Source organism: Carassius auratus, chromosome 17 (genome assembly GCF_003368295.1).
Source record: "Carassius auratus strain Wakin chromosome 17, ASM336829v1, whole genome shotgun sequence".
Classification (NCBI taxonomy): Eukaryota; Metazoa; Chordata; class Actinopteri; order Cypriniformes; family Cyprinidae; genus Carassius; species Carassius auratus.
The window spans coordinates 25,294,107-25,317,808 of NC_039259.1; the positions used below are offsets into that span (position 1 = coordinate 25,294,107).

At 33.6% G+C, this 23,702-nt stretch overlaps 1 protein-coding gene across 1 annotated transcript; it reads left to right on the forward strand.

The window, feature by feature from the left end:
* Positions 1-516: 516 nt before the first annotated feature.
* LOC113117731 (bifunctional epoxide hydrolase 2-like) lies at positions 517-19,689 on the forward strand. Its single transcript, XM_026286628.1, has 20 exons — positions 517-659; positions 788-926; positions 1,132-1,216; positions 1,323-1,479; positions 2,705-2,895; positions 3,002-3,124; positions 3,350-3,418; positions 3,520-3,615; positions 4,437-4,515; positions 6,768-6,802; positions 6,905-6,931; positions 9,268-9,353; positions 9,495-9,606; positions 9,755-9,829; positions 11,802-11,838; positions 12,084-12,186; positions 13,500-13,569; positions 13,998-14,078; positions 14,990-15,048; positions 19,256-19,689. The coding sequence occupies exons 2-20, from the start codon at positions 829-831 to the stop codon at positions 19,338-19,340; spliced, it is 1,668 nt and encodes a 555-aa protein (XP_026142413.1). The 5' UTR covers positions 517-659; positions 788-828; the 3' UTR covers positions 19,341-19,689.
* The last annotated feature ends 4,013 nt before the right edge of the window (positions 19,690-23,702 follow it).

Genomic DNA, 23,702 nt, shown 5'->3' on the forward strand with positions numbered 1-23,702 from the left:
CTTCCACATGTACAGTACCGATAATTAAAATTTCATTACTGTCAGACCCTTGGTGCATACAGATAACACTAACAGTAAAACATTAAATACAGATAATAAACTAAAGTACAACTATACAAACAGGTCATGTAAAAGAAAGATAAGGAGAGCAGCACAAGGCACATGGCAGATATAGTGCAAACCAGTGAAGTAAACACTGCAGATATAATGATTTTAGTGCAAAAGAGCTTATTTAATCTGAAGGCATTTTACATTAAAAAAATTGTTAATAATAAAGTATTTACATACGTTTCTAAAGTTTGAGATTAACATAACTTTCTTGTCTTTTGAGTTCTTTAAACTACTGTAGTGAAGGCTTGGCTTATGACTATTAAACAAGTCTTGTTTACGTAGGTTGGCAACATTCCTGGAGCTTGACTCGCAGGATTGTAAACGCGCCATCTGTTCATCGCGCCCTTGACTTTACCGTCGCCTGCCTTTCGGCCAATCAGTTACGAGTATTTGGTGAACGTGAGGATAACGCGATTAATATTAATTAGCTATTCCTCTGTCGTAGTAGAACTCCTGGTATTTACGCCAGAGACAAATCAAACTGAGAGTGCCCCATAGTACATCGATCTTCCAGTTTCTGCGTCCAGAATTCAGAATCTGCACTTCAGGTAAACATAAAAGTTCACCGAGTTAAACTTTTTTGCATTGCGTAATGAACTTTGTACAGGCAGAAGTGGCAAGCAAGTAACTTACAAGTCGTGTTATGTTTTATGCCCTTTGTTTGCTTTTTGCCCAGACTTGTTCGATTTGAATAAAAGAAAATAAAACTAGTTTCCAATGAAGAAGGCAGTGCTGTTTAGCCTGTGGGGTGTTGCTGTTACACCCTCCCTTGCCCAGATCTTGCAGAAGTTTGAGGAAACTACTGGTATTTCGAGGTATGTGACTTTATTTTATATAAAATATTTTATATAAAATAAAAAAATAATAATTTATCATAAATGTTTCTTAATTATTTCTATTTTATGTCAAATAAAAATGTAATACATTTGTTTATATATATATATATTTTTGTATAATTCATAATTCAATTGTATAATTCATTTATAATTATATTTAATTACCAATACTATTTTGCTCTAGGGGTTTCATAAAGAATGTAATTGCAAATCTTGGCAGTGAGAATGCACTGTATCGCCTGGAGAAAGGAAAAATCAGCTTAACTCAGGTTATTTTCATTTTTTCATCAAATGTATTCATGCATATGACATGACAGGACATGCCAGCAGTGCAGCAAAAATATTTTCTCTTGTATAACTGGTTTCACTTATCAGATGATTCCTGAGCTTGAAGCTGAGTGCCAGAAGGTTGCAGCTGATCAGGGACTTTCTTTACCTGCACAATTCTCAGCGCAGAAGCTTTTCAGTGACATTGGTCAAGTAGAATTCAACAAGCCTGTTCTTGATGCTGCAGCTGTCCTCCATCATCATGGTACGTTGCTTTTGTTTTGCAAGGTTTTGAATAAACATTTTTTATCCTTTTCTGTTGAATTGTTGATTCATCTCTTAAAAATCTCTTATCTCTCTCTCACACACACAAACACACGACGGGCAAAACTCTGCATTTGAACATTCAATAGCAAATACTTCAACTAATAGCAAAACATTCTTACAGTAGCCAGATTGTCGTAGCAAAGTCAGAATAAACTCCTCCTATAGGTTCACGAAAAAGGTTATCCACTGAAACCAAGGATTATTTCTTTGCGTGAACATTTGGGCGGCAATACGCAAATATTTCCACATAGTTATGTAGATATGTGGGGCGTGTTTAAAACGAGGCGTTTTAGGGGTGTGTGGCAGAGTCTTAACTTTGATAAAGAAAATCTCTTTGGATTTAAGACTTTAGTCTTTGCAACTTTACAGATCTTATTTATGCCCCAAGAGCTTGTTACATTCCAAAGAGAAAGGAGAAATTGAAATCACATCATTTGACCACTTTAAAGTAGTATTTCACCAGAATATGAAAATTTGATAAAACTTTACTCTCTCTTAGGCCATCCAAGATTTAGATTGGATTGTTTCTTCATCAGAACAGATTTGGAGAAATGCAGTGAATGGGTGCCGTCAGAATGAGAGTCCAAACAGCTGATAAAAACATCCACAAGTAATCCACACCACTCCAGTCCATCAGTTAATGTCTTGTTAACTGTTTATTTATATAACATTATTCATAATTACCCTTCCGCCAGTGAAAAAGTCCAGCTCCTATTGTCCTCTCACAGCAAAATCCATCAACATATTTGTTTTTATCTGTCCTTGATCTGTGCATATTTCTCTCCTGATTCAGACGAGATGACTTTTTCACTGGGGAAAGCAGTGTTATGGATAGAAGACTCACACTTTATCCAGAGCCAATAGTTTAAAGTTAAAAGTGTCTTGATGTTTTTTTTTCTTACAAACACACAGCTTTTTGTTTCATAAGACATTAATTGATGGACTGGAGTGGTGTGGATTATTGTGATGTTTTTATCAGCTGTTTGGACTCTCATTCTGACGGCACCCATTCACTGCATAGCATCAATTGATGAGTAATATTACATTTCTTTTATTTTTATTTTTTACGGTGAAGAAACAAACTCATTTCTGGGATCTGGGATGGTCTGATGGTGACTAAATTCTCAACAAATTTATATTTTTGGTTGAACTTTTCCTTATAGGCATCTCTACCGGCGTCCTGGCCAATATCTGGGTGGATGACACTAATCAGAGAGATGGTGTCGCTAGGGTTCTCTCCGTTTTGGAAAGCCATTTCAACCTGGTTGTGAGATCTTGTTATGACGGTGCCAGAATCCCAGAGCCAGACATCTTTACCAGTGCCCTTGAAAAACTTGCGCTTAAACCTCAAGAAGTAAGAGCACTAAATAATTTCAGAAGCTCTCCGATTGGAACGAGATGGATTCAAAACCTGCTAGCTAAGGATGTAACCAAATGCTCTTATAATTGACTTGTTTAAGGCAGTCTGGCTGGATGTGGATGAAGAAAGTATCAAGGCAGCTGAAGGTTTGGGAATGACGGCTGTTCAAGTCAAGGACATCACTGAGGCTCTTAAGGAAATCCAGAAGCTTACAGGAATAGAGGTGAGGAATTCTGACCCTAAACCTCGTAATTCCATTGATACACTGTACAAAAATGAATTTATATAGTATAAGCTGCAAAAGGTCTACTTCCCTAATTATATATAATAAAACTGTAACTGTAATACTGTTAAATTTACCGTTTTTAGAAGTTAAAAAGAACAAGTCATCTTATAATTTTCATAAAAAACATAAATGACCTTTGTCATTTGATGGATAACTTGACAGGTCACCGGTGATCTCCAGCCACCCTTTTGTGATCCTGACAATGTCTCTCATGGATATGTGTACATTAAGGTAATTTATAATGCTTATCTCTGTTTTAATTGTCCCAGAGTTCACTGGCAGTGTGTTATGTTTAGCAAGGGTCATAAAAAGTTTGTTTCTCTGTTTATCAGCCTGGCGTGCGGATCCACTTTGTGGAATTTGGAGACGGACCGCCTGTTCTCCTGTGCCATGGCTTCCCCGAGAGCTGGTTTTCCTGGAGGTATCAGGTGGGGAACCTCAAATATTTCAATCGATGCAGCCTTTGAAGGTAGTGAGATTATAGTGAGTCTCGTAGGTTAGTAGTTAAAGATCAGGGCTGGTAACCCACGGGTATTGGGTTTACACGCCAAAAGCGGTGATTCACTGGAATAATGTAAGCTGCCTTGGATGATGAAAAGAAGAATGGATCCTTTTCACAGACTGTGATTTATTATGTAATCTAGCAACTTCTTTTGTGGTTTCATTTTTAAAAGATTTAATGTATAATTATAATACTCTGTGTTTTATTACTTTGGTATTAAATTACGGAAAATCGGTTAATGCTTCTGAGTGTTTCTAGTGAGGGCAAATTTCACATCTTTTTGTCTTCTGACCATCATAATCAATCTTTCTTTAGTTCTTACTCTTTTGGAAAGTCATATAAACTTTAATGTTTTTTTTTATTTGCCATTGGAGCAAATAGAAATGCAAAAAATAATTTATTGTGGTGAAGTTTACCCAACTGTTTTGACCTGGAAATGGGATGCAAGAGTTTTTTAAGGATTCTTAATTACTCTTCTGTGGCACTTTAGTGCTTATTATTATTATTATTATTATTATTATGTATCTTATGGATTAGGGGCTTGAACAAAACCTATCATAGAGACTTTGGGATGATTTATTTGAGTCAGTAAGAAATAACCTAACATCCTATCGACCTTGTAGCAATGCATTAATAACACTGGGAACATCTTAACAACCTCATAGCAAAGCTATCAGAGAACACAAGTGCCGCTCAAGTACTATATCCTTCAGGTGTTGTTGTTTTTTGTTTATTGTTTCTCATCAGATTCCGGCTTTGGCCAATGCTGGATTCAGGGTTCTAGCTCTTGACATGAAAGGTTACGGTGACTCCACTGCTCCACCAGGTCAGTTATAATTATACACAGTATGTCTCATGCTTTGTGTTTTCTTTTACATTACATTTACATGCTTTAATCTAAAGCGATGAATTAAAGAGGAACAAACGTGCTTCGTCAAGAAGCCAACAATATGCATGATATACAATGCAATGTTTGACAACTAGATTAGGAAGAAAGCTAGAGAAGAGGGGAACTTTTTTGTGAGGGTATACCGGTAAGTGCTTTGGTTCGAGATTGTGGGGTGGTTACAAAAGTTATCTTCAGCTGCTTCCTGAAAGATATGATTATTTCAGCAGTTTTGGGTGGATGTTGACAGCTCATTCCACCAGAGAGGAACAGTGAGGGTGAAGGTTTTGGCGAGTGGCTCTTTGCATGAAAGCACAAAAAGGTGTCACTTTTTCAGTCACTTGAGTGTTAATGCATTCTGTTCACGCTAGCTATATTCTACGCACACTTGAGATCTTATTGTGAACAATTCATCTGTGCATGTTAAAATTTTAAATGTTTAGACTTCTCTCTGGTGACAAACGAGGACATCTTCAGTCATCAAAACTCTTGCGTTCATCTGCCTCCAGTTTTGAGTGCAATGGCAACATAATTAAAATCTCATCAACAACTGATACATACAACCAAGTCAAGGCCATGCATTTGTTATACTCAGATGTAACACGATCTGTCTACTTGCGTTTCAGCATGACTTTAAATACTGCCCTTGTTAAAAGCAGTGTTAGTCCCCTTTCAAAATGAAAAATTAAATAGCATTGTTAAACACAGGGTTAAAAATGGCCTTAACCTGGGATTGAATAATATAAACCCCTTAGTTGTGTTTCATAAGATTCTTAACCTATGACAACAACTAACTGCAGTCTACAGAATCAGTGCATAGGTTGTTTTTTAGATGGATACTTCCTTTTTGCTCATTGTAGATTAAAAATGCATAGTCTTTCTCAGGAAGTTTCACAAGGTAACGTGTTAAAGGTTTTTTTAATTGCATCCTGTGATAAAGGACACTTAAGATACAGTAAATAAGAAATTCTTTCTGGAAACTGTATTGCCTTATAAACATAAGTAGTAATGTATAATAGGTTACTTCAACTAAAGGAACATTTAGTTTTTGAAAACAGCTTGTTTTTTTTTCTTTGACGTCAGCTATGTTTTCATTACTATTGGCAAGTTTGCAGAACATGATGCTTTGACTTAGTTTGCAATAGCATCAAAGCCTGTTCAATAGCCACTATGTCTATGAATTATACTTAAGTCAATGCATTAATGGGAGATCCTAAAATCTGCTGCCGAGAGTTTGTTTTAAATGTGTGTGTGCGTGCGTGCGCTGCTTGCTCAAATGTCATGCTTTAGCTTTAAAAGCAGCATGAATTTCCAGCTAACTGAAATAAATGCCTCAAGGGATTCCAGGCACTCCAGTTCCCATGTTATCGCTGCGGCATCATGCTGAGAATGAAAATGAAAAGCATTGCTCTTTAGTATGTGCATCAGGTCACTTCTGTGATGGGATCTGAAGTGTATATAAAGAACTGTGTGTGCAGTGACAGTGCATGTTTTCAGCAATAAGTTATGAGAGGCTGTGCTGTATATTGAATATATATTGAATATAGCATGACCTCAAGGCCTGCATCAAATTTGGCGAATGAAAGCCACTACCTGTTTCGTATGAATATGGGACTGCTAAAATCCTAGCATATCAAGCATTCTCACAAAATATAATGCAATGTAGCAATTTTGCTTTTGATAACCATTTGTAAGGTGACTAATTCATGTATTATCCTTTAACCAGCAGATAATTTGCCATGTCAGATAAGTCAGATTACAGTTATTTGTTCAAGTTTCAAATGATTTTTAACATTTATGAATGATTCTAAAGATATTATTTTAAGCCTAATCTTGATTTCAAGGTTATAATCATATAAGACTGGTGATGGAAGAAAATGCAAACAAGAGCCAGATGTTTTCTGCTACATCATGCTTTACTGCATTCAAACAGTGACAGAAAAAGCTTGCTTTGTAAAATTATTAAAGACATTAAATGGAGTATTTAAACATTTTCCACTTGTTGCAAATTGTAAATTAAACTATAAATTTTTTAATACTACATTTTCAAACACATTTGACATGTTACTTTGATATGTGCATTAAAGCTGATACATATACTGTATATAATTATAAAAATCGTATTATTATTGCCCTGTGAAAAGATAGAGAACATAGAAAAAGCTCTGTTTTATTCCCACCTTTTTCTGCAGAGATTGAGGAGTATTCTCAAGAACAAATCATGCTGGTAATTAAAACGAATCCATGTGAATTTATTTATCTATCTAAGTTTATAGAAAAATGTATTAATGTTGCATACAATTCTGTCGTCCCTCTCCTGGCTTTTTAGGATCTGGTGACATTTTTGGATAAAATGGTATGTACAAGTTTTTTACTTTCACACATGCACATGATTACAGGATTTCTGAACGGCTTATTTATGATATTGCATAATATTGATAAACATAAGATGCATTGCTAATATTTTAGCCTTCGTCTTGTAAGAAATAATTAGAGTTGGGACTCAAGAACAGTGTCTTATTATTAACAAGTTTGCTTTAAAAAAATACTGCAACCGGATGATTTTCATTATGTTGCATTAGAGGTTTTTGAGCTAAAACATGAGCGAAGTTTCCCTTTTTCAAGCCATTTCATAAGAATACAATGCTCTTTTTCGTCTTCCAGGACAAACTACATCACTTGCCAAATGATTGTATGATAAAAATGTTTAATCTGTTTGGTTGTGATTCTTTAATGAATGTGTGAACACAGAAGTGTTATGGTGGCGTTGCACATTATTTTCAATATTAATTAAAAGCATCACAAAACCATGTGTGGCAACAGAGCTGAGACGTCTAGACCTCAAACGAATAAGGGACTGTTTTTGAAACTCTGTTTATCCATATCTAGTTGGTCCACAGTTAGACCAGCAGATTCTGCAGTGCAGATAACACATGATTTGCAATTGGTTAGGGGAATAAAACACAAGAGTGGTGCAACCGTTCAGTGCATTTGTCCTAAAATGCATGCATTTGTAATGACCAGTCTTAAGTTAACCAGACTAGATGAGCGTGCTTCATTTTAGCAGATATATATTTCAGCATGTTCTTTGTCAGTGACATGCAGTGAGATTCTGTAGGCCTCATGAAGTACATTCATCAGAGGGTCTTTGGTCCCATTTATTTTGAGGTGCTGGCCATGGACTTTCAAAATATGTTGCTTTATGACCTCTGACAGTAAATATAAATGGTTATGGTGCTTGCTAGATTATTATTAGAGTATTTTGGCTTCTAGTTTCATATATATATATATATATATATATATATATATATATATATATATAAGCTTGTCGTGTATCAGAATAGGCCATATCACTGTATTTCTGGTCAACGTCTTTTGGAAAGTTTTCCAAGAAGAGTAGAAGCTGTTTTGATGCAATTAATTTACTATAAATTAAATGCATTTAGTCATATTCTACTTATTCTACATATATTCACCTTCCAACTCGTTGGAACCAATCATAATTTAGAATTTTACAATGTGACGTGTAAGGCATTAGAATCTTATGTGATGTTAGAATGATGTTAATTGACCCTTCACTGGAGTTTGATTGACAGGCGATCTGACCAATCATAAGGCAGGATCTGTCAATTGGTCAGACAAACAAATTTGACAGGAGAATCGATTAACCTTGGTGGACTTGAACTTGTAAAATGGTGTGCACTGATGTCTTTCCACGGTTGAAACAAGATCCCTTCTGATGTTCATTCATGTTTATTTCATGCTTTAAGTAAATGTGGAAAGATGATCGGTTCACATGCACTTGAACTGAGATGCTACAGTGATCTGTCATGACGAGCTACAAAATGGTATTTACTGTTGGAACTTTCTTTAAAAAAATTATAAAATCACTTAGTTTCATACCAAAAGGAACCTGCTCTGTCTTGTCTGTCACCGTGAAATATACATTTCACCGCATGAGAACATGATGTTTGGTGTGAGACTGGCGATCGTAACTTAAGGGGACAGGTTTTTGCAAAGGATAAAAGATGAATATTTTATTTACTTAAAAAAATCACCTTTAAAGTTGTCCAAATTAATTCTTAACAATGCATATTATTAATCAAAAATTAAGTTTTGATGTAGCTACGGTATGAAATTTACAAAATATCTTCAAGGACCATGATCTTTACTTAATATCCTAAGATTTTTGGCATAAAAGAAAAATCAACAATATCGACCCATGCAGTGTTTTTTTTTTTTATTATTATTATTTTTTTTGGCTATTGCTACAGATATACCCCAGCGACTTAAGACTGCTTTTGTGCTACAGAGTCACATACATAGTTTTCTTTTCCATGGGTTTCTTTTGATTTTGTACTGAAATATAATTTCTATGTCATGAAATGTTCCTGTGAACTTCAGGTAGTTTTATACCTTGTTTTTTTTGTTTTGTTTATTGTCTTCAGCAATTTGAATACTGTAGCAAAAACTATTGAAAATAAGAGCTTAATTAAAAATGATGATGAAAGTACATGCATTTATTACTATGAAAAAAAATCTACAATGTTAATCCTAAAATAGTATATATTATTTCTGAGATTTCTTTTGATTTTGGACTGAAATATGATTTCCTATGTCATGACACTTCCTGGTTGTAGTGTGATCATTATTGCACAGATGAGATTATAATTGTGTCTTTCTGCTCCGCAGGGCATCCCACAGGTCACTCTGGTGGGTCATGACTGGGGCGGTTCTCTGGTGTGGAGCATGGCACAGTTCCATCCTGAGAGAGTGAGGTATTGCATTTCAGAGAGAGCCATCGACAAAATGATTCAGGAGTGTCATGTGTGTTGGTTTAGTTCGATATCTGTTATGCATCATGCACAGAAATGCACACTTTTTCTTCCCATGTTAAATAATTTTATTTCGACATGCAGGGCCGTGGCGTCTCTCAACACACCTCTTTTTCCTGTGGATCCAAACACAAATCCAATGGAGAAACTCAAGGCCTTGCCGATCTTTGATTACCAGATGTATTTCCAGAAGCCTGTGAGTGATTATCAATATTGAATTATGTCCATTTATACACACACACACACACACACACACACACACACATATATATATATATATATATATATATATATATATATATATATATATATATATATATATATATAATTGTCTGTTGTTTCAGGGAGTTGCAGAGGCTGAACTGGAGAAAAACCTTGAGAGAACCTTCAAACTGATGTTCAATGCAAGTAATGATCCTGTAAGTTTTCTGAGTTTAACTTTACATTTATTGATTGAATTTCATTAGTCAGATGCAAAGCTGAGAAAGAAACAGCTCTTCTTTTCATACAATGACAGCTCATATTGGCCTTGTCTGTCAAGCTCAGAATGGGAAAAACACCATGAAAGGATTCTGGTATATAAGACATTTGCACTATATGTTTTCCAAAGCATTATGATAGCTTTGCGTCAGTAGTATTAAATTATTCTTTAAATGTGGTTGGTCACTTGTGAGTATTTATGAAGTTAATAGATGACCAAGATTTCCTCAAGATCATAATCATGCATGCATTTTAAAATGACGTTCAATAAAATAGTGATAATTCATGTTGCACTAGCAAACATCTAGAGAGAGCAGGAACCTTATATATGCGTGAGTAAAATCCTCCCTTCATCTGAAGTGACACGGTTATCTGTTAGATATTTACATTGCTTATCTTCGGCATCAAAAGCCAGCTCTGATGGAGATCACAGAGGCGAGGCGTGAGCGGTTGGTGCTGAATGACCCGGCATATTAATGAGGGCCACTTAAAGGGCTCCCATCCGGGACTCTGATCCTGGACTAATGAATCATGAACGGCAGGCCATCGCTCAGCCTCTGGTAGCCACACACTGCATCTTAATGGGGCAGACACAATCCCCTTCTTCTGATAACATCTGGAAATCACCATGAGGAGGGGAGACACAAGCCACTAATTGCATTCACACGTTTCAGTGCCATTTATCCAACAAAGAAGCACATTATTTATGCAACAGTCATTTGAAGGAATCTTCTTTATTTTTTAATTTCTGTGATATTTTGGCCTCGTTATATGTGATTCTGGGACATTTTTAGCCAATTTTATGGTCCACCAGGGGAAAATCGTATGTCTGATCGATTAGAAAAGTAATTGCACAGATTTTCCCAAGCAGCTGCACATTTTTGGAGGTGTAATTAATGCTTACTACATAGCAGCACCTTTTAAAAAGGAAAGGACTTGTAGTGTTTTATTATAAAGGAAGGACTGTATAAAAAAGATTTAATAACCAGAATGTCATGGAGAAACACAGTAGAAATTGCATGGTAAAAAAAAAACACTCGGAATACATTAGCAATGCATTTTTGTAAATTGAAATAAATTAAGCAGAAATATTAGATGACTTTAACTTATTTGTTTTTAAATTTTTTTTTTAAAGATGAATTACTAACATTAATAAATTGAAATTGAAGTAAAAATGAAAGATAAACAGAATTAAAAAACTAAATATAAAACATAAAAAAACTCAAATAAAAATAAAAACGAAATGTATTAAAAAAATTATTAGAATATATATATATATATATATATATATATATATATATATATATATATATATATATATATATATATATATTTTTTTTTTTTTTAAATAAAAGCTAATTCAAAATACTGATTAATACAATTATAGTAATTATTAATATTTTTAGGTATATAATATTAATATATTAGGTTTTTTAGGGTTTTTTTCAGTTAATTAATTGCAAAGGCAACATTTCTTCAGATAAACAGAAATTAACTAATTAAAAAACAAACAAGTGAAAGCATAATAAAATAAAAAAATTAAAATATAAGCTGAATCTAAATATTTATAATATTATATAATAAATATAATAATATTTATATTATTAGGTTTCATTGTTATATTTCATTGTATATATTTTTCATGTATTTATTTATTTTAGTCACCATTAGCAATATTTCTATTTAATTTCACTTAAGTTAAACTTTTAAAACTACTAAAACTAAACCTGAAATTGAAATTAGAGATACAAATAAATATTAAAAAATGTATAAAAACTACAAGAAATTTTAACTCAATTAAAATTTAAAACTGAAAATATAAAACAGCTAATTCAGAATATTAATAAATACTATAATAGTATATAAATAATACTAAAATAACCACCTAAAACATTTTATTATAATCTGCAGAAATCATTTCCTAGCACCGCAGGAGTCTGCCAGAGAGGTAAGAATGTCGTTTTTTCTGCTTTTTATTATTTGATGAATATGAATCAGCAATTCAAATAGTTTCTTTTATGTAGTCAGCTTCTGATTTAGATCAGTGTTTTGTATGGAAGAATGAATGAATGTGGGATTTGAGTCACACTCGAGAAGAACGCTACGAACTGTTTGTGCTCCGAGCCTCAAAAGACTGCATGACTGCGCTGGCCTTATGGGTTTCTTTTCCTTGGCTGCTCTTTTGTTCATCAGGTGGATTGTTTGTGGGGTCACCTGAAGATCCGCCCCGCAGTGCTATTCTGAGCGAGTCTGCGCTGAAGTATTACGTTCAGCAGTTCACCAAGAGCGGCTTCAGGTACACTGAGCAAAAAGTGCATCTTATTTATGTGCATTCATATGCATCGTGATGTGCTCAAGTAGGACATGTTGTTATTTTATTTTTGGCGTGCAGTTTTTAAGTCTTATCAAACTATCATTTCCTTCTGATTTTAAGTGTGAGTTCTGCTTGATATCAGTGTTGTTTCAGGCATGTCCTGCTAGACTGACTCATGTTGTGCTGTGGCTTCATATTTCTTCAAAAAGTGTTTTATATTTGTTTAACTTTTAAATAAAAATGAAATATTTATTTAAAAAAGGAAAGGAAAAAAAAAGTTAAATCTCTTCACCCTTAAATAAAAACATTTCATCAAGTCATCATTTACACATCATGTTCATTTTAAACCTGTATAACGATAAAATATATATTTTTAAATGAAATAATTAGGACCATTAAGATTTTATACTTTGTTACTTAATTTTGATTCTGCGAGAACATAATATACAACATATTTTGTATATATTTTTTGCATATATATATATATAATATATATATATATATATATATATATATATATATATATATATATATATATATATATATATATATATATACATATATATATATATATATATATATATATATATATACATATATATATATATATATATATATATATATATATATATATATATATATATATATATATATATATATATATATATATATATATATATATATATATATATATATATATATATATATATATATATACATACATATATATATATATATATATATATATATATATATATATATATATATATATATATATTATATATATATATATATTATATATATATATATATATATATATTTATTTATATATATATCCTTTTGTGTGTGTGTGTGTGTGTGTATTTGCATATGCATCTGTTCTGTATTTAACATTTCATATTTAATATACAGTGTTTTTATTTATCTATTTTGTTTTATGGTATGCACACACACACACACACAGTGTATAATGCATGCATTTATTTTGATCACACAGGAAGATGGTCAGAATGTTTTTATGCTACATCAGTAGTTTTGATGAATCTGCATGTAACTGAAAGTGTTACATGAAGGATGAATATATATAAGTGCAAATGAGATTTTCCGAACACAAAGCTTTTTTTTATATATATAATTTGTAAGTAATTAGGACTATTCTTGTGGTCTGTTCTTCCACAGGATAAAGAGTTTGACATGTGAACTAAGCCTTTAAACGTGAGGCACTGATAATGAATGCATGCTCATGCACGTGGCATTGATGACATGTTGTGACTAAGGGTCTGGTTTTGTCTCAGGGGTCCTCTGAACTGGTATCGTAATGGGCAGAGGAACTGGCTGTGGATGTGTTCCAGGCCGAGGGGCAAGGCAAGTGTCCTCACCGCGCTCCCGCTCTCTGACACCATCACTGTCAGAAATACTCAAGCGTTGCTTATTCCAGCAATTCAACAGCACATCTAGCACAGTCCTGCAGCCTGAGCGGAGCAGATGGTGTCTGTTCCCTCGGCCCCGACATCTGCTCCTACATCTCCAGCTGAAGTGCTGTAACTGGGCTTCACTCATTACTGTGTCTCTACCTGCTTCTTCTTTAAAATCAGTTGCACTTTTTAAAAATACTGATGCAGATTAATTAATCAAGTTATTCCATGCTGATACAAAAATAACACTTTTGACATTATTTTCAAAAATCTCATATGTTAAATAGCTTATCTTGTTGCATTATTAGTTAGTTCCTTAAGACTGTCAGAACTGATTCGATGAGTTGAAAGTACAATGCAGTGCTTCTGCCGTCACAGATCATGATGCCAGCTTTAATGGTGACCGCAGGAAAGGACCCTGTTCTTCTGCCAGCCTTTGCCGCAGGGATGGAGAACCTGGTGAGGAACCACTCTGTTCTTCTTCCGTTATGTTAATGCTGCATTCAGCTTGTGTTATAATTACCATAATAACGACTTGGAGATTTTGACTGGAGTTGTTCACATCCCCAGACTCACAGATATATGGAATCTGATTTACGGTGCAGACTTTTTATCACACAGATTAACGTCAATGAGAATTGTCATAATTCTGAGAAAAACATTTTAAGTGGAGTCAGAATTGTGAGATTCTTTTTTCTTACAATTCAAGGTTTGTCTCGTAGTTCTGACTTTTTCTCAGAATTGTGAGCTTAACTTTTCTCAGAGGCATAAACTCACAATTGTGATGTTAACTCAGTTCTGAGAAGAACAGTTAGTATTGTGAGATATAAACCCATAATGTTGCGAGTAAGTGATCTTTTTGAGAATTTATATTTCACAGTTCTGATTAAATAGTCTGAATTGAATATAATAATATAATATAATCTTGGAATTGTGAGAAAAAAGTCAGTTTATGCCTGCAATTCTTCCTTTTTTCTCAGAATTGCAAGATATTTTTTCTCAGATATAAACTTGCCATTCTGAGAAGAATAGTGAGAACTGTTTTATATATTTTTTTTTGTGAGTTTAGAAAAAGTCAGTGTCAGAATTCTGATATTTCTTTTTCAGAATTCTGAGTCTCAAGATTCTAACGAAAAAAGTCAGAATTTTGAGATATAAAGTTGCACTCAATTTTTTTATTCTGTGTTGGAATAAAGCATCCTTACAAATGTTTAGCTGATCAATGGGGAGTTTAAAATTGTGAGTTTAACTTACTGTAGATGTAAATTGCAGTTATTCTGATACTTCACATAAACAGTTACGTTACGTGTAATGTCTTACTATAGTACTGTCCATGCAAGCTAACTGGTGTTGTATGTTTGGGTCTGAAGGTCCCTAACCTCACCAGGGGTCACATCGAGGAGTGTGGACACTGGACTCAGATGGAGAGGTAAGAGTCACTGTAAACTGATGTTTGTGCCAATGTTTCCCCTCCAAAACGATAATGCCTCTTTGTGAAGGATGATGTCATCGAGGAACTGGAAACTGGCACTTTAGAAAGACTTTAGAAAGTGAAATGAAGAATACAGGGGAACAATATGTTAAATAATAGGTTTTACTTGAAATATTTTATTTTAGGAAAGAAAAGAACTGTACATAATAATATTTTTTTGAGTTTATTTTAAAAATATCACATCTTAAACCAAAATAGTGACATTATTTAATATTCACCGCTATGTTGACTTAATTTTGACATTGGGAAAAAACTAATATGATTTGCATCCTTATAAGCTGACATATATACATATATATATATATATATATATATATATATATGATGTGGACATGAAAATGTACTGCATTACAAGATTGATTCATTATATTGACATTAAACTTAATCAAAAACTCATATAGCGAAAATTTACATGTCTGAATGGCTTTAAAATTACATGGTGTTGCTTAAATGTCAGCAAGGGATCACTTGGTTTCCAGGAAATTGGAAAAAAAATAATAATTGACGGACCGTCCGACCTTTAGTACTTAACTTGACTGTTGTTATATGGGGAGTGTAATAACTGATAGAATGAAATAGGTTAATACGATGTCAGGTCAGGTTAGCTGGATTAAATGCTCATAGATCGTGTAAAATACAGCCTACAATGCATGGTGGAGTGCATTGCATCATATTGAAAGCATGTTCAGGATACTTGTGTCTAAACAGTCAACTCAACAGACTCTTATTTCCCGACAGACTGTTGTTCATTTTCATTTATAAGCCTTTGAGAGCAGCTCATGTTACAGAGGAGCGTTTACCATCAGGAGCGGTGTGAGCGTTCAGTTTTAAATGAAGGATTGCTCAGATCATTGAACCCGGGGTCAGGGCAGTGATTGTGCAACACAATCACCTCGGTCAAGCAGCAAATCACATAAATAACAGAAATGTGACACTGACGGAAACATCCAGCTCACCTCAAGGTCAAACCACCGTACAGAAAAAAAAAACATGCATTTAAAAAACACATGCCCAAAAACACTGATCTGATAAAGCAGGAGGAACCTCACTTAATCTGCTCATTTCACCCACTAATCAACAGATTGTGTATTATACTGTAGGCTTACGTAATAAGATACTTCAGAAGAGGAAGTTTAGCATTTTGTTTGTAAATATGCGTCCCGTTTCCAGCGCTTTTCCAGGAACTGTAGTTGTTCACAGTGGTCCTCAGCCCATTTCATTTGCACATTGCTTAAATGAACTCGGTTTTTGTGAAACCGCTTTACTAAGAATGACCCACAGTGTTGGCTGAAGAGTACCTTACATATTCTTTAAAGTGTGAAAGATGGCATGAAACTGTTGGCAGATGCTGTCAGATAAGTCACACATGGAAACCAAACCCACCTGATACATATCTCACACCACCAACGGCTCTTTCCATTCAGGTCACGGGGCATTTCAGAGCTGTATTCTGGTAAACTGACTGCTTCAGATACAGCTCACAAAATCAGCACATTTACTTAACATATACTTGGCCGGGGAAAAACTTTCAGCCAAAATCTCAGTGTCACTGCATTGCAAAAAAAAAAAAAAAAAAAACAATATATATATTTCTTACTCTTTTTTTTTTTGTCTTATTTTTCAGCACATATATCTAAAACTATTACCAGTACATTTATTTGAGGAGCAAAATCACATAAGATAGTGTCTGGTATGTAAGCTTTTTTTTTTTTTTGCTTTATGTGTGTGTTACACACACAAAGATATACATATACAATAATAATAAAAATAATAATCTATGGATACTTAAGTCAACCAAAGTCAGGGTTGGGATCATTAACTAAATGTTTTTTTTTTTTTTTTTTTTTTTTATTGAAGTATACATGTTTACTAAAATTAAACACACACACAAACACACACATCTTTAAAAAATGAACTTATTTCAAAGCAAAACCATAATTTTCTTACCCCATTGGCTTATTTTTCTTGTTTTAAAATTAAATTCATCCTAATAAAATGTCACAGTGTTTCCTGAATTGGAAACGTTTAGATCTTTGTGCTGGAATACATGACGAAAAATGTATTTAAATGGTTCTCGAAGCTCATCAGTATGTCCTTGTGGTGTGGTTAATGTTCTGTAATTAGCAGAGCGTCCGCACTGACCCGAGGGTCGATAACACGACCCCTGCGGCTGTAAATGATTTTAACGTCTCTTGACCCGTCCACCTCCATCACCTCTCCACCCTCCGCTGAACTTCAGCAATCAATAGATGAACGCTGACATTCTGAACCTGTCAAAAACACCTGGCTTCATTTCCAAGACAGGACACGAGACATGACCCTGTAAGACAGTGCACCCTGTGAGGAAGATTTTTAAGTATTAAAGTTGAGCGTGTGCCTCGTCCTGCAGTGTCTGATGAATTATTCCTCAAATCATGAGTCGTGCTGAGTTGCTTTAATAACCATGTAAAGCCTTACATATGCAACAATTGTCAATATATATATATATATATATATATATATATATATATATATATATATATATATATATATATATATATACACATATATATATATATATATATATATATATATTTAAAAAAAAAACAATTTTGAACTTTGTCAAAATCCAAAAAAGGTTTGCATATCTATTTTTAGAGCACTTGATAAATCAGGCTTTTATGGCTTAAGTAGTATGATATAATGAGAATATGGAGGAAAATCATTTTATTCATATGTTAAAACTGAGAAACATTAAGCCATTTGATGCAGACGCTGATATTTATATGATGATAGGGTCATGTAAATCAATGAGTCCAGCAGATACTTAAATAAAATTATATATCAGTCGTAGCTCTAAATCTGCCGAAAATGTCTTAGTTAAATGACATTTAATTGCTTAGTTTGATTAAAACATAATGCCATGCAATGATGAAAAGCCTGATTATATTTGACACATTTAAACTTCATTTTTTTGTATGATGATAATAATAATAATTATGATTGTCAACCTTAATCAGGGTTATTATTAATTAATAACTATATATATATATATATATATATATATATATATATATATATATATACACATACATTTTTAAAATTTCATTTATTTTAAATCAGGGCACTAAAATAACAAAAAATAAATTAATAAATATAGAAATTAAAAGATTAACTAAACTAAAATTAAAGCAGAAATTATAAATATATATAAAATATATAATTTATTCTTAATCAAAATATTAACAAAAACTAGTTTAGTACACTAACAATACTGAAGTAAAACTGAAGTGGCTTTAATTGGTTAGTGTTTATCTTGAAACATTACCAACAATATAAAAGTTATTCTTATGGTGTCATGATTCTGCCTTCATGTCCTGATTTCCTCTAGTCTTGAGGCAGGATCATGACAGACCCGTGTTTTGTGTACAAGCACATGGCCTTGTCTTTGTGCTTGTGTTGTCTCGTTCCCTTGCCCCGCCCCCTTGTTATCCTAGTTGTCCTGATTGCCTTACCTGTGCCACCTGTTGTGTCTTGATTAGTTCTCCTATTTAGATCCCCTAGTGTGCTCTGTTTTTTGTTGGTTCATTGTGATTGTTTCCATATTGTGATATGCGTTTCTACATGTTCCTGTGAAATATTGTTACTCGGTGTTGCTCTTGGAAGAAGACGTTGTGAGACCTGTTATTGTTTATTTGTAGTTAGTGTTCTTGTGTTTCGAGTCTTTGTTTATACCCAGTCTTGTTATTTAGTATATGCCTCTAGTCATTGTTTTCCCCCTCGTGGGTTTTGTTTTCCCTTTTTGTAAATAAATCCTGTTTAGTACATCCTGTCTGCACTTGAGTTCCTCCTTACCCCTCCACATGACATATGGTTACTTTATAAATATCAGTAAAGATTTGGCAGGAAAAAGACTCATGAGCCACAAGCTGAAGGTGGATGTTTTAACAATGATACTAAAAGGCCTTTACTTGCTAAAAAAAGACTCTTTTCAGCAAAGTTTTGACCATGATGATCATTTCGAGGCCTTTATAGGGTTAATGATTTGTTCAGCTCTCTTAACTCTCATCGTGAGTCATAATAATAGAAAGCATCACTAATAATTTTAATGGCAGTTGTTTGAGGTTATATCACATGATCACACCTCTTCTTCTTCTCTCTTCAGACCTGCAGAGCTCAATCAAATCCTCATCTCCTGGCTGAAGGAAACTCACCAGAAAGCCTCCATCCCTGTTCATCCCAAGTTATGAGAGCAGGATCTTGATTTAACTATACACAGGCTCAATTGCACTAATTTCCATGCTTGCTGATTGCATAATAATAATAATCAATTGTCATGTAATGCAGTGCTTTTTATATGATGTCTTTTATTATACACTGCAATAATGAAAAAACACTTTTAAGAGCTCAAACTCATATTTACATTTTGTGTGAACAGCATCTGTCACTGTGTGCACTTAGTGTAAATAGCCACTGCCTTTTTGAATGTAATATTGATGAATGTCACATTTTATTATGAATTGTTTTTATTAACAGCTTGCTTTGCAAAATAAAACCAATAAATATTCATTTGCGTTGTAATAAACTGAATCAATACTGCTTTACAAGAATCACTAATTGTATATTGTTTGCTACAAACATTGATATTTCGGCCTGAACAATTACTCTAATTGGCCTTTTTTTGATTAGTGGCTCCAGTCAATAAGTTTATTTCAGAATTGAATTTAACAGAAGTGTCATTTCTACTCACTGTCTGTCAGTTTATGTAGAAACATAAAGCAAACCTTTATGGATTTTTGTGTATTTGATTTGTTTTATTTCTCATTTAATGTTATTTGCTATCATATTTTATTAATAATCAGTCAATTTGAATTTCTTTAAAAAAAAGAAAAAAAAAAAATCTTCCACAAATATGCATCAATCTGATCAAAAGTGAAAGCAAAGGATCAAAATGTTTCTTCTTTTAAATAAATTTTGGTCTTTTGATCAAAGAATCTTGAAAAATAAAAAGGTTTTTACAAAAGTATGAAGCAGCACAACTCTTATTAGAAATGCTTCTTGAGCAGCAAATCAGTACATTGGAATAATTTCTGAAGATCATGTGACACTAAAGACTGGAGGAATGATGCTGAAAATTCAGATTTGATCACAGGAATAAATTAAATTTTTAAATCTATTTAAAATCTATTTAACACTTATTTCAAAGTGGAATAATATTTCACATTTTTGCTTTTTTTTTCATTGTATTTTTCAAGTAAATGCAACCTTGCAAAATGAGCATAATTTTATCAGTGAGCCTCTATTTCTTAGTCATTAGCTGATTTCCAGCTTTAATACATTGTATTTTCATCAATAAACCTAAACTCTTAGAGCGTCTGCTGTTAACTGTGTGGTATTTCCCGAGGAGGAGCTGTGATTACAGTCACTGCGTCTTGTCCTTCAGAACAGCAGACGCTCTCTTTGACTGATTGCCTTGACCTGAGATCACTGTTTCATAATGGAGTGCAGAGAGAGCAGCTCTAGAGCCGCTGCGACTGCTTCATTTGAAAAAATAAATGATTTCATATACGAAGGGGTCATTTTCTGCAGTAACAACAAGCGACTCGCTGTTTTCTAAAGGGACAGTCGTGCTCCCTTCATTTAGCCGTATAGTCTAAACTCTCAAGAGCACAGAGGATGTGTTTAGACATCATTCCTGTTTGCTAAGATTTGAATTATGTTTCTGCTTCAGAAACTCACTGAGAGATATACTTATCATTTCTGGTTAGATATTATGCACTTTTAATTATTTACCATACTCACATTCAGCAAGGGTTTTAGGCAAATTTAAGTAGTTTTTTTAAAGTACCCTCAAACTGTTTGAAAATGCCACCTTAACACCTAAATGTTGCTTTATTGTGCCTTTAAGATAGCATCACATGTTATTGGTATGATTTTTTTATTAAATACATGTCAATTATAAATATTTAGATGTACAGTTCCTGTGAATATATACAGTACCTGCTGTGTCATGGGTTTGATTCCCATAAAATGCACATGGTAAAATGTATACCTTGACTACAGTTTGATTTAGATAAAAGCATCTACTAAATATGCAATTTTTTATACATTTGCATATGCAAGTGCACTGTCGGATACACATTTACATGTGATATGCATTAAATCTGCATTCATTTAACCAAACAAAACCATTGAAACTCCATATGTAGCTATTCACATTCAACATGTGAATTATATTATATGCAACTGATATATTAAAACTGATACTGCATATACAGTATTCTCACAACACGTAAAACCATACATAAAATATAGCAAATCTGCTTTATTGCTTGTGCCATCACAAAATGTAAACTATTATCATCATGAGTTTTTGCAAAGCTGCTTTTAAATAGTTTGTATTGTAAAAAGTGCTTTGGAAATAAATTTGCTTTGCCTAGTTATAAAGTCATTGTGATGCCCACATATTGTTCAGAATATTAAAAAATTTATAAAAATAACTTCACTTTCAGAATGGTTGGTTGTTTGACATTATCCCTTCATACTCATCAGATGAAGGATACAGACGGACAGATGCTCCATCAAGTGATTCTGCTGATACTCCAGGGTCTTCTGATCGCAAGGTTTATTGTGCACAAGGGACAAACTAAACCAGGTCAAAATGCTCAGTCCCACCGGTGATGCATGGAGATAGCAGATCTGAGGGCCATGACAATTGATGTTTGTTAGCGTCTGTCAGTGTGGTGTGAATTGGCATGAGAGTTAACTCACAAGACGTAAATGATTTTGTTTCCTCATTGTAGCGGATTTTGACAAATGTAGCATTGCATCACTTGCTAGCCAGTGGATGCTATGAAGTGAATGGGTGCCATCAGAACGAGACTCCAGCTGATAAAAACATCACAATAATCCAAAAGTAATCCACACCACTCCAGTCCATCAGTTTAATATCTTACACAAATTTAAAATTTGGATCATAATCCATCATAACGGATAGTTATTACATAGTGTTCTTGTGGCTCAGTGGTAGAGTATTGCGTTAGCAGTGCAAAAGGTCATGGGTTCAATTCCCTGAAAACACACATACTGGTTAAAATAAAAATGTATAGCCTGAATGGAGTGTGAGAGACATTGGATAAAAGTGTCTGATAAATGTAAAAAACTCTTCCTCCAGTGAAAAAGCCCATCACCTGTTGTCCTCTTTTCACTTGTAAACAGTATTGATATATGCATGTTTCTCTCCTGATTCAGAGGAGACACTAGAGAAAATGTGATCATGGATTAAGAAATCATATTTTGGACAGAAGTGAAGGTTTAAAGTTAAAATTCTTGATGGTTTTGTTTCTTACATGATGTTTTGATGTTTTTATCAGCTGTTTGGACTCTCATTCTGACGGTACCCATTCACTGCAGTGCACCCATTACTGAGCAAGTGATTCCTCCAAATCCCTTATGATGGAGAAAAACAAACTCATCTTCATTTTGGATGTGCAGGAGGTAAGTATATTTCCAGCAAAGTTTCATTTTTGGGTAAATTATTCCTGTAATATGGCCGTTCATTTTGCAATGATACGAATAGATTTCTATATTCTCTGAAATGGTTACCAGAGCAGTTGCTTCATAAAGATTAGGATCAAAAGATCAGAAGTGTTGGATTATTCAAATCATTTAGTAACAACACAGCTCTCCTCAACAACATTCAGTACATGATTTAAGGCTTCATTCATGTTCACAGATGCTCAGGTGTTTGTCAGATTGAGAATGTATTGTGTTCAAATGTATGAGTGACAGTACTGTAATACTGATTCTTGCTCTGGAAATGCATCACTAGCTTGTCTCAACAGATGATTATCCAGGATGTCATTATATGCTATTAGCTCTGGAAAAACGTGAATCCGACCTCTTAGTGTGGTCACTCAAAAACACTCTCGGCTCTTCACGAGTCCATTTCTATGTCCATTTATCCTAAAACACGTCATCATGTCAGTAGTAATTACCAAGCAGTTAGTGGATTCCCTGTGTATTTCCTTTCAATCTTCATTATAAAGTGTTTTTTCAAAATCTGTAATTATCTTTGTGTTTTTAGGAGCTATTAAGCTCAGGTGGTTAGTTTTAATTACATTAATTCAAAAGACGGTAATAAGTGAGGCGGGTTTTTATTTCTTCTTTTTTTCATTTACGTGTGCTGGTGTAATTATTTCCAGTGACGTGAGAGATTTCTTTGAGCTCTAGCTTTGCTCTAATGTGTTAATTCAGCCTCAATGAATTTATTATGTGATTTAATCTTACATTCATATTGCACACAATAGAGACGAAGCTTAACAGATGAAACTGAGGTTCCGGTTCGGTTCCTTTATATTCCCGGATGGATTTATATTATAAAGAACTGATACGTGTACCAGATGAGTATTTGCCAGTTGTTTGGACTTTGCTTTTATTTAACTTTTAGAATTATAAGAAAAAAAATTCACACAAGTTCTGTAATATTAAACATGCAAGCTGTTAAAACGGTGATTATGCAAATGTTAGTTTAACTCTTTCACTGACGTCTTACTGAAGGAACCTGCACATCTCTGTTCATCACAATGGCTTTGGGCTAAAAAAGGTTAGAA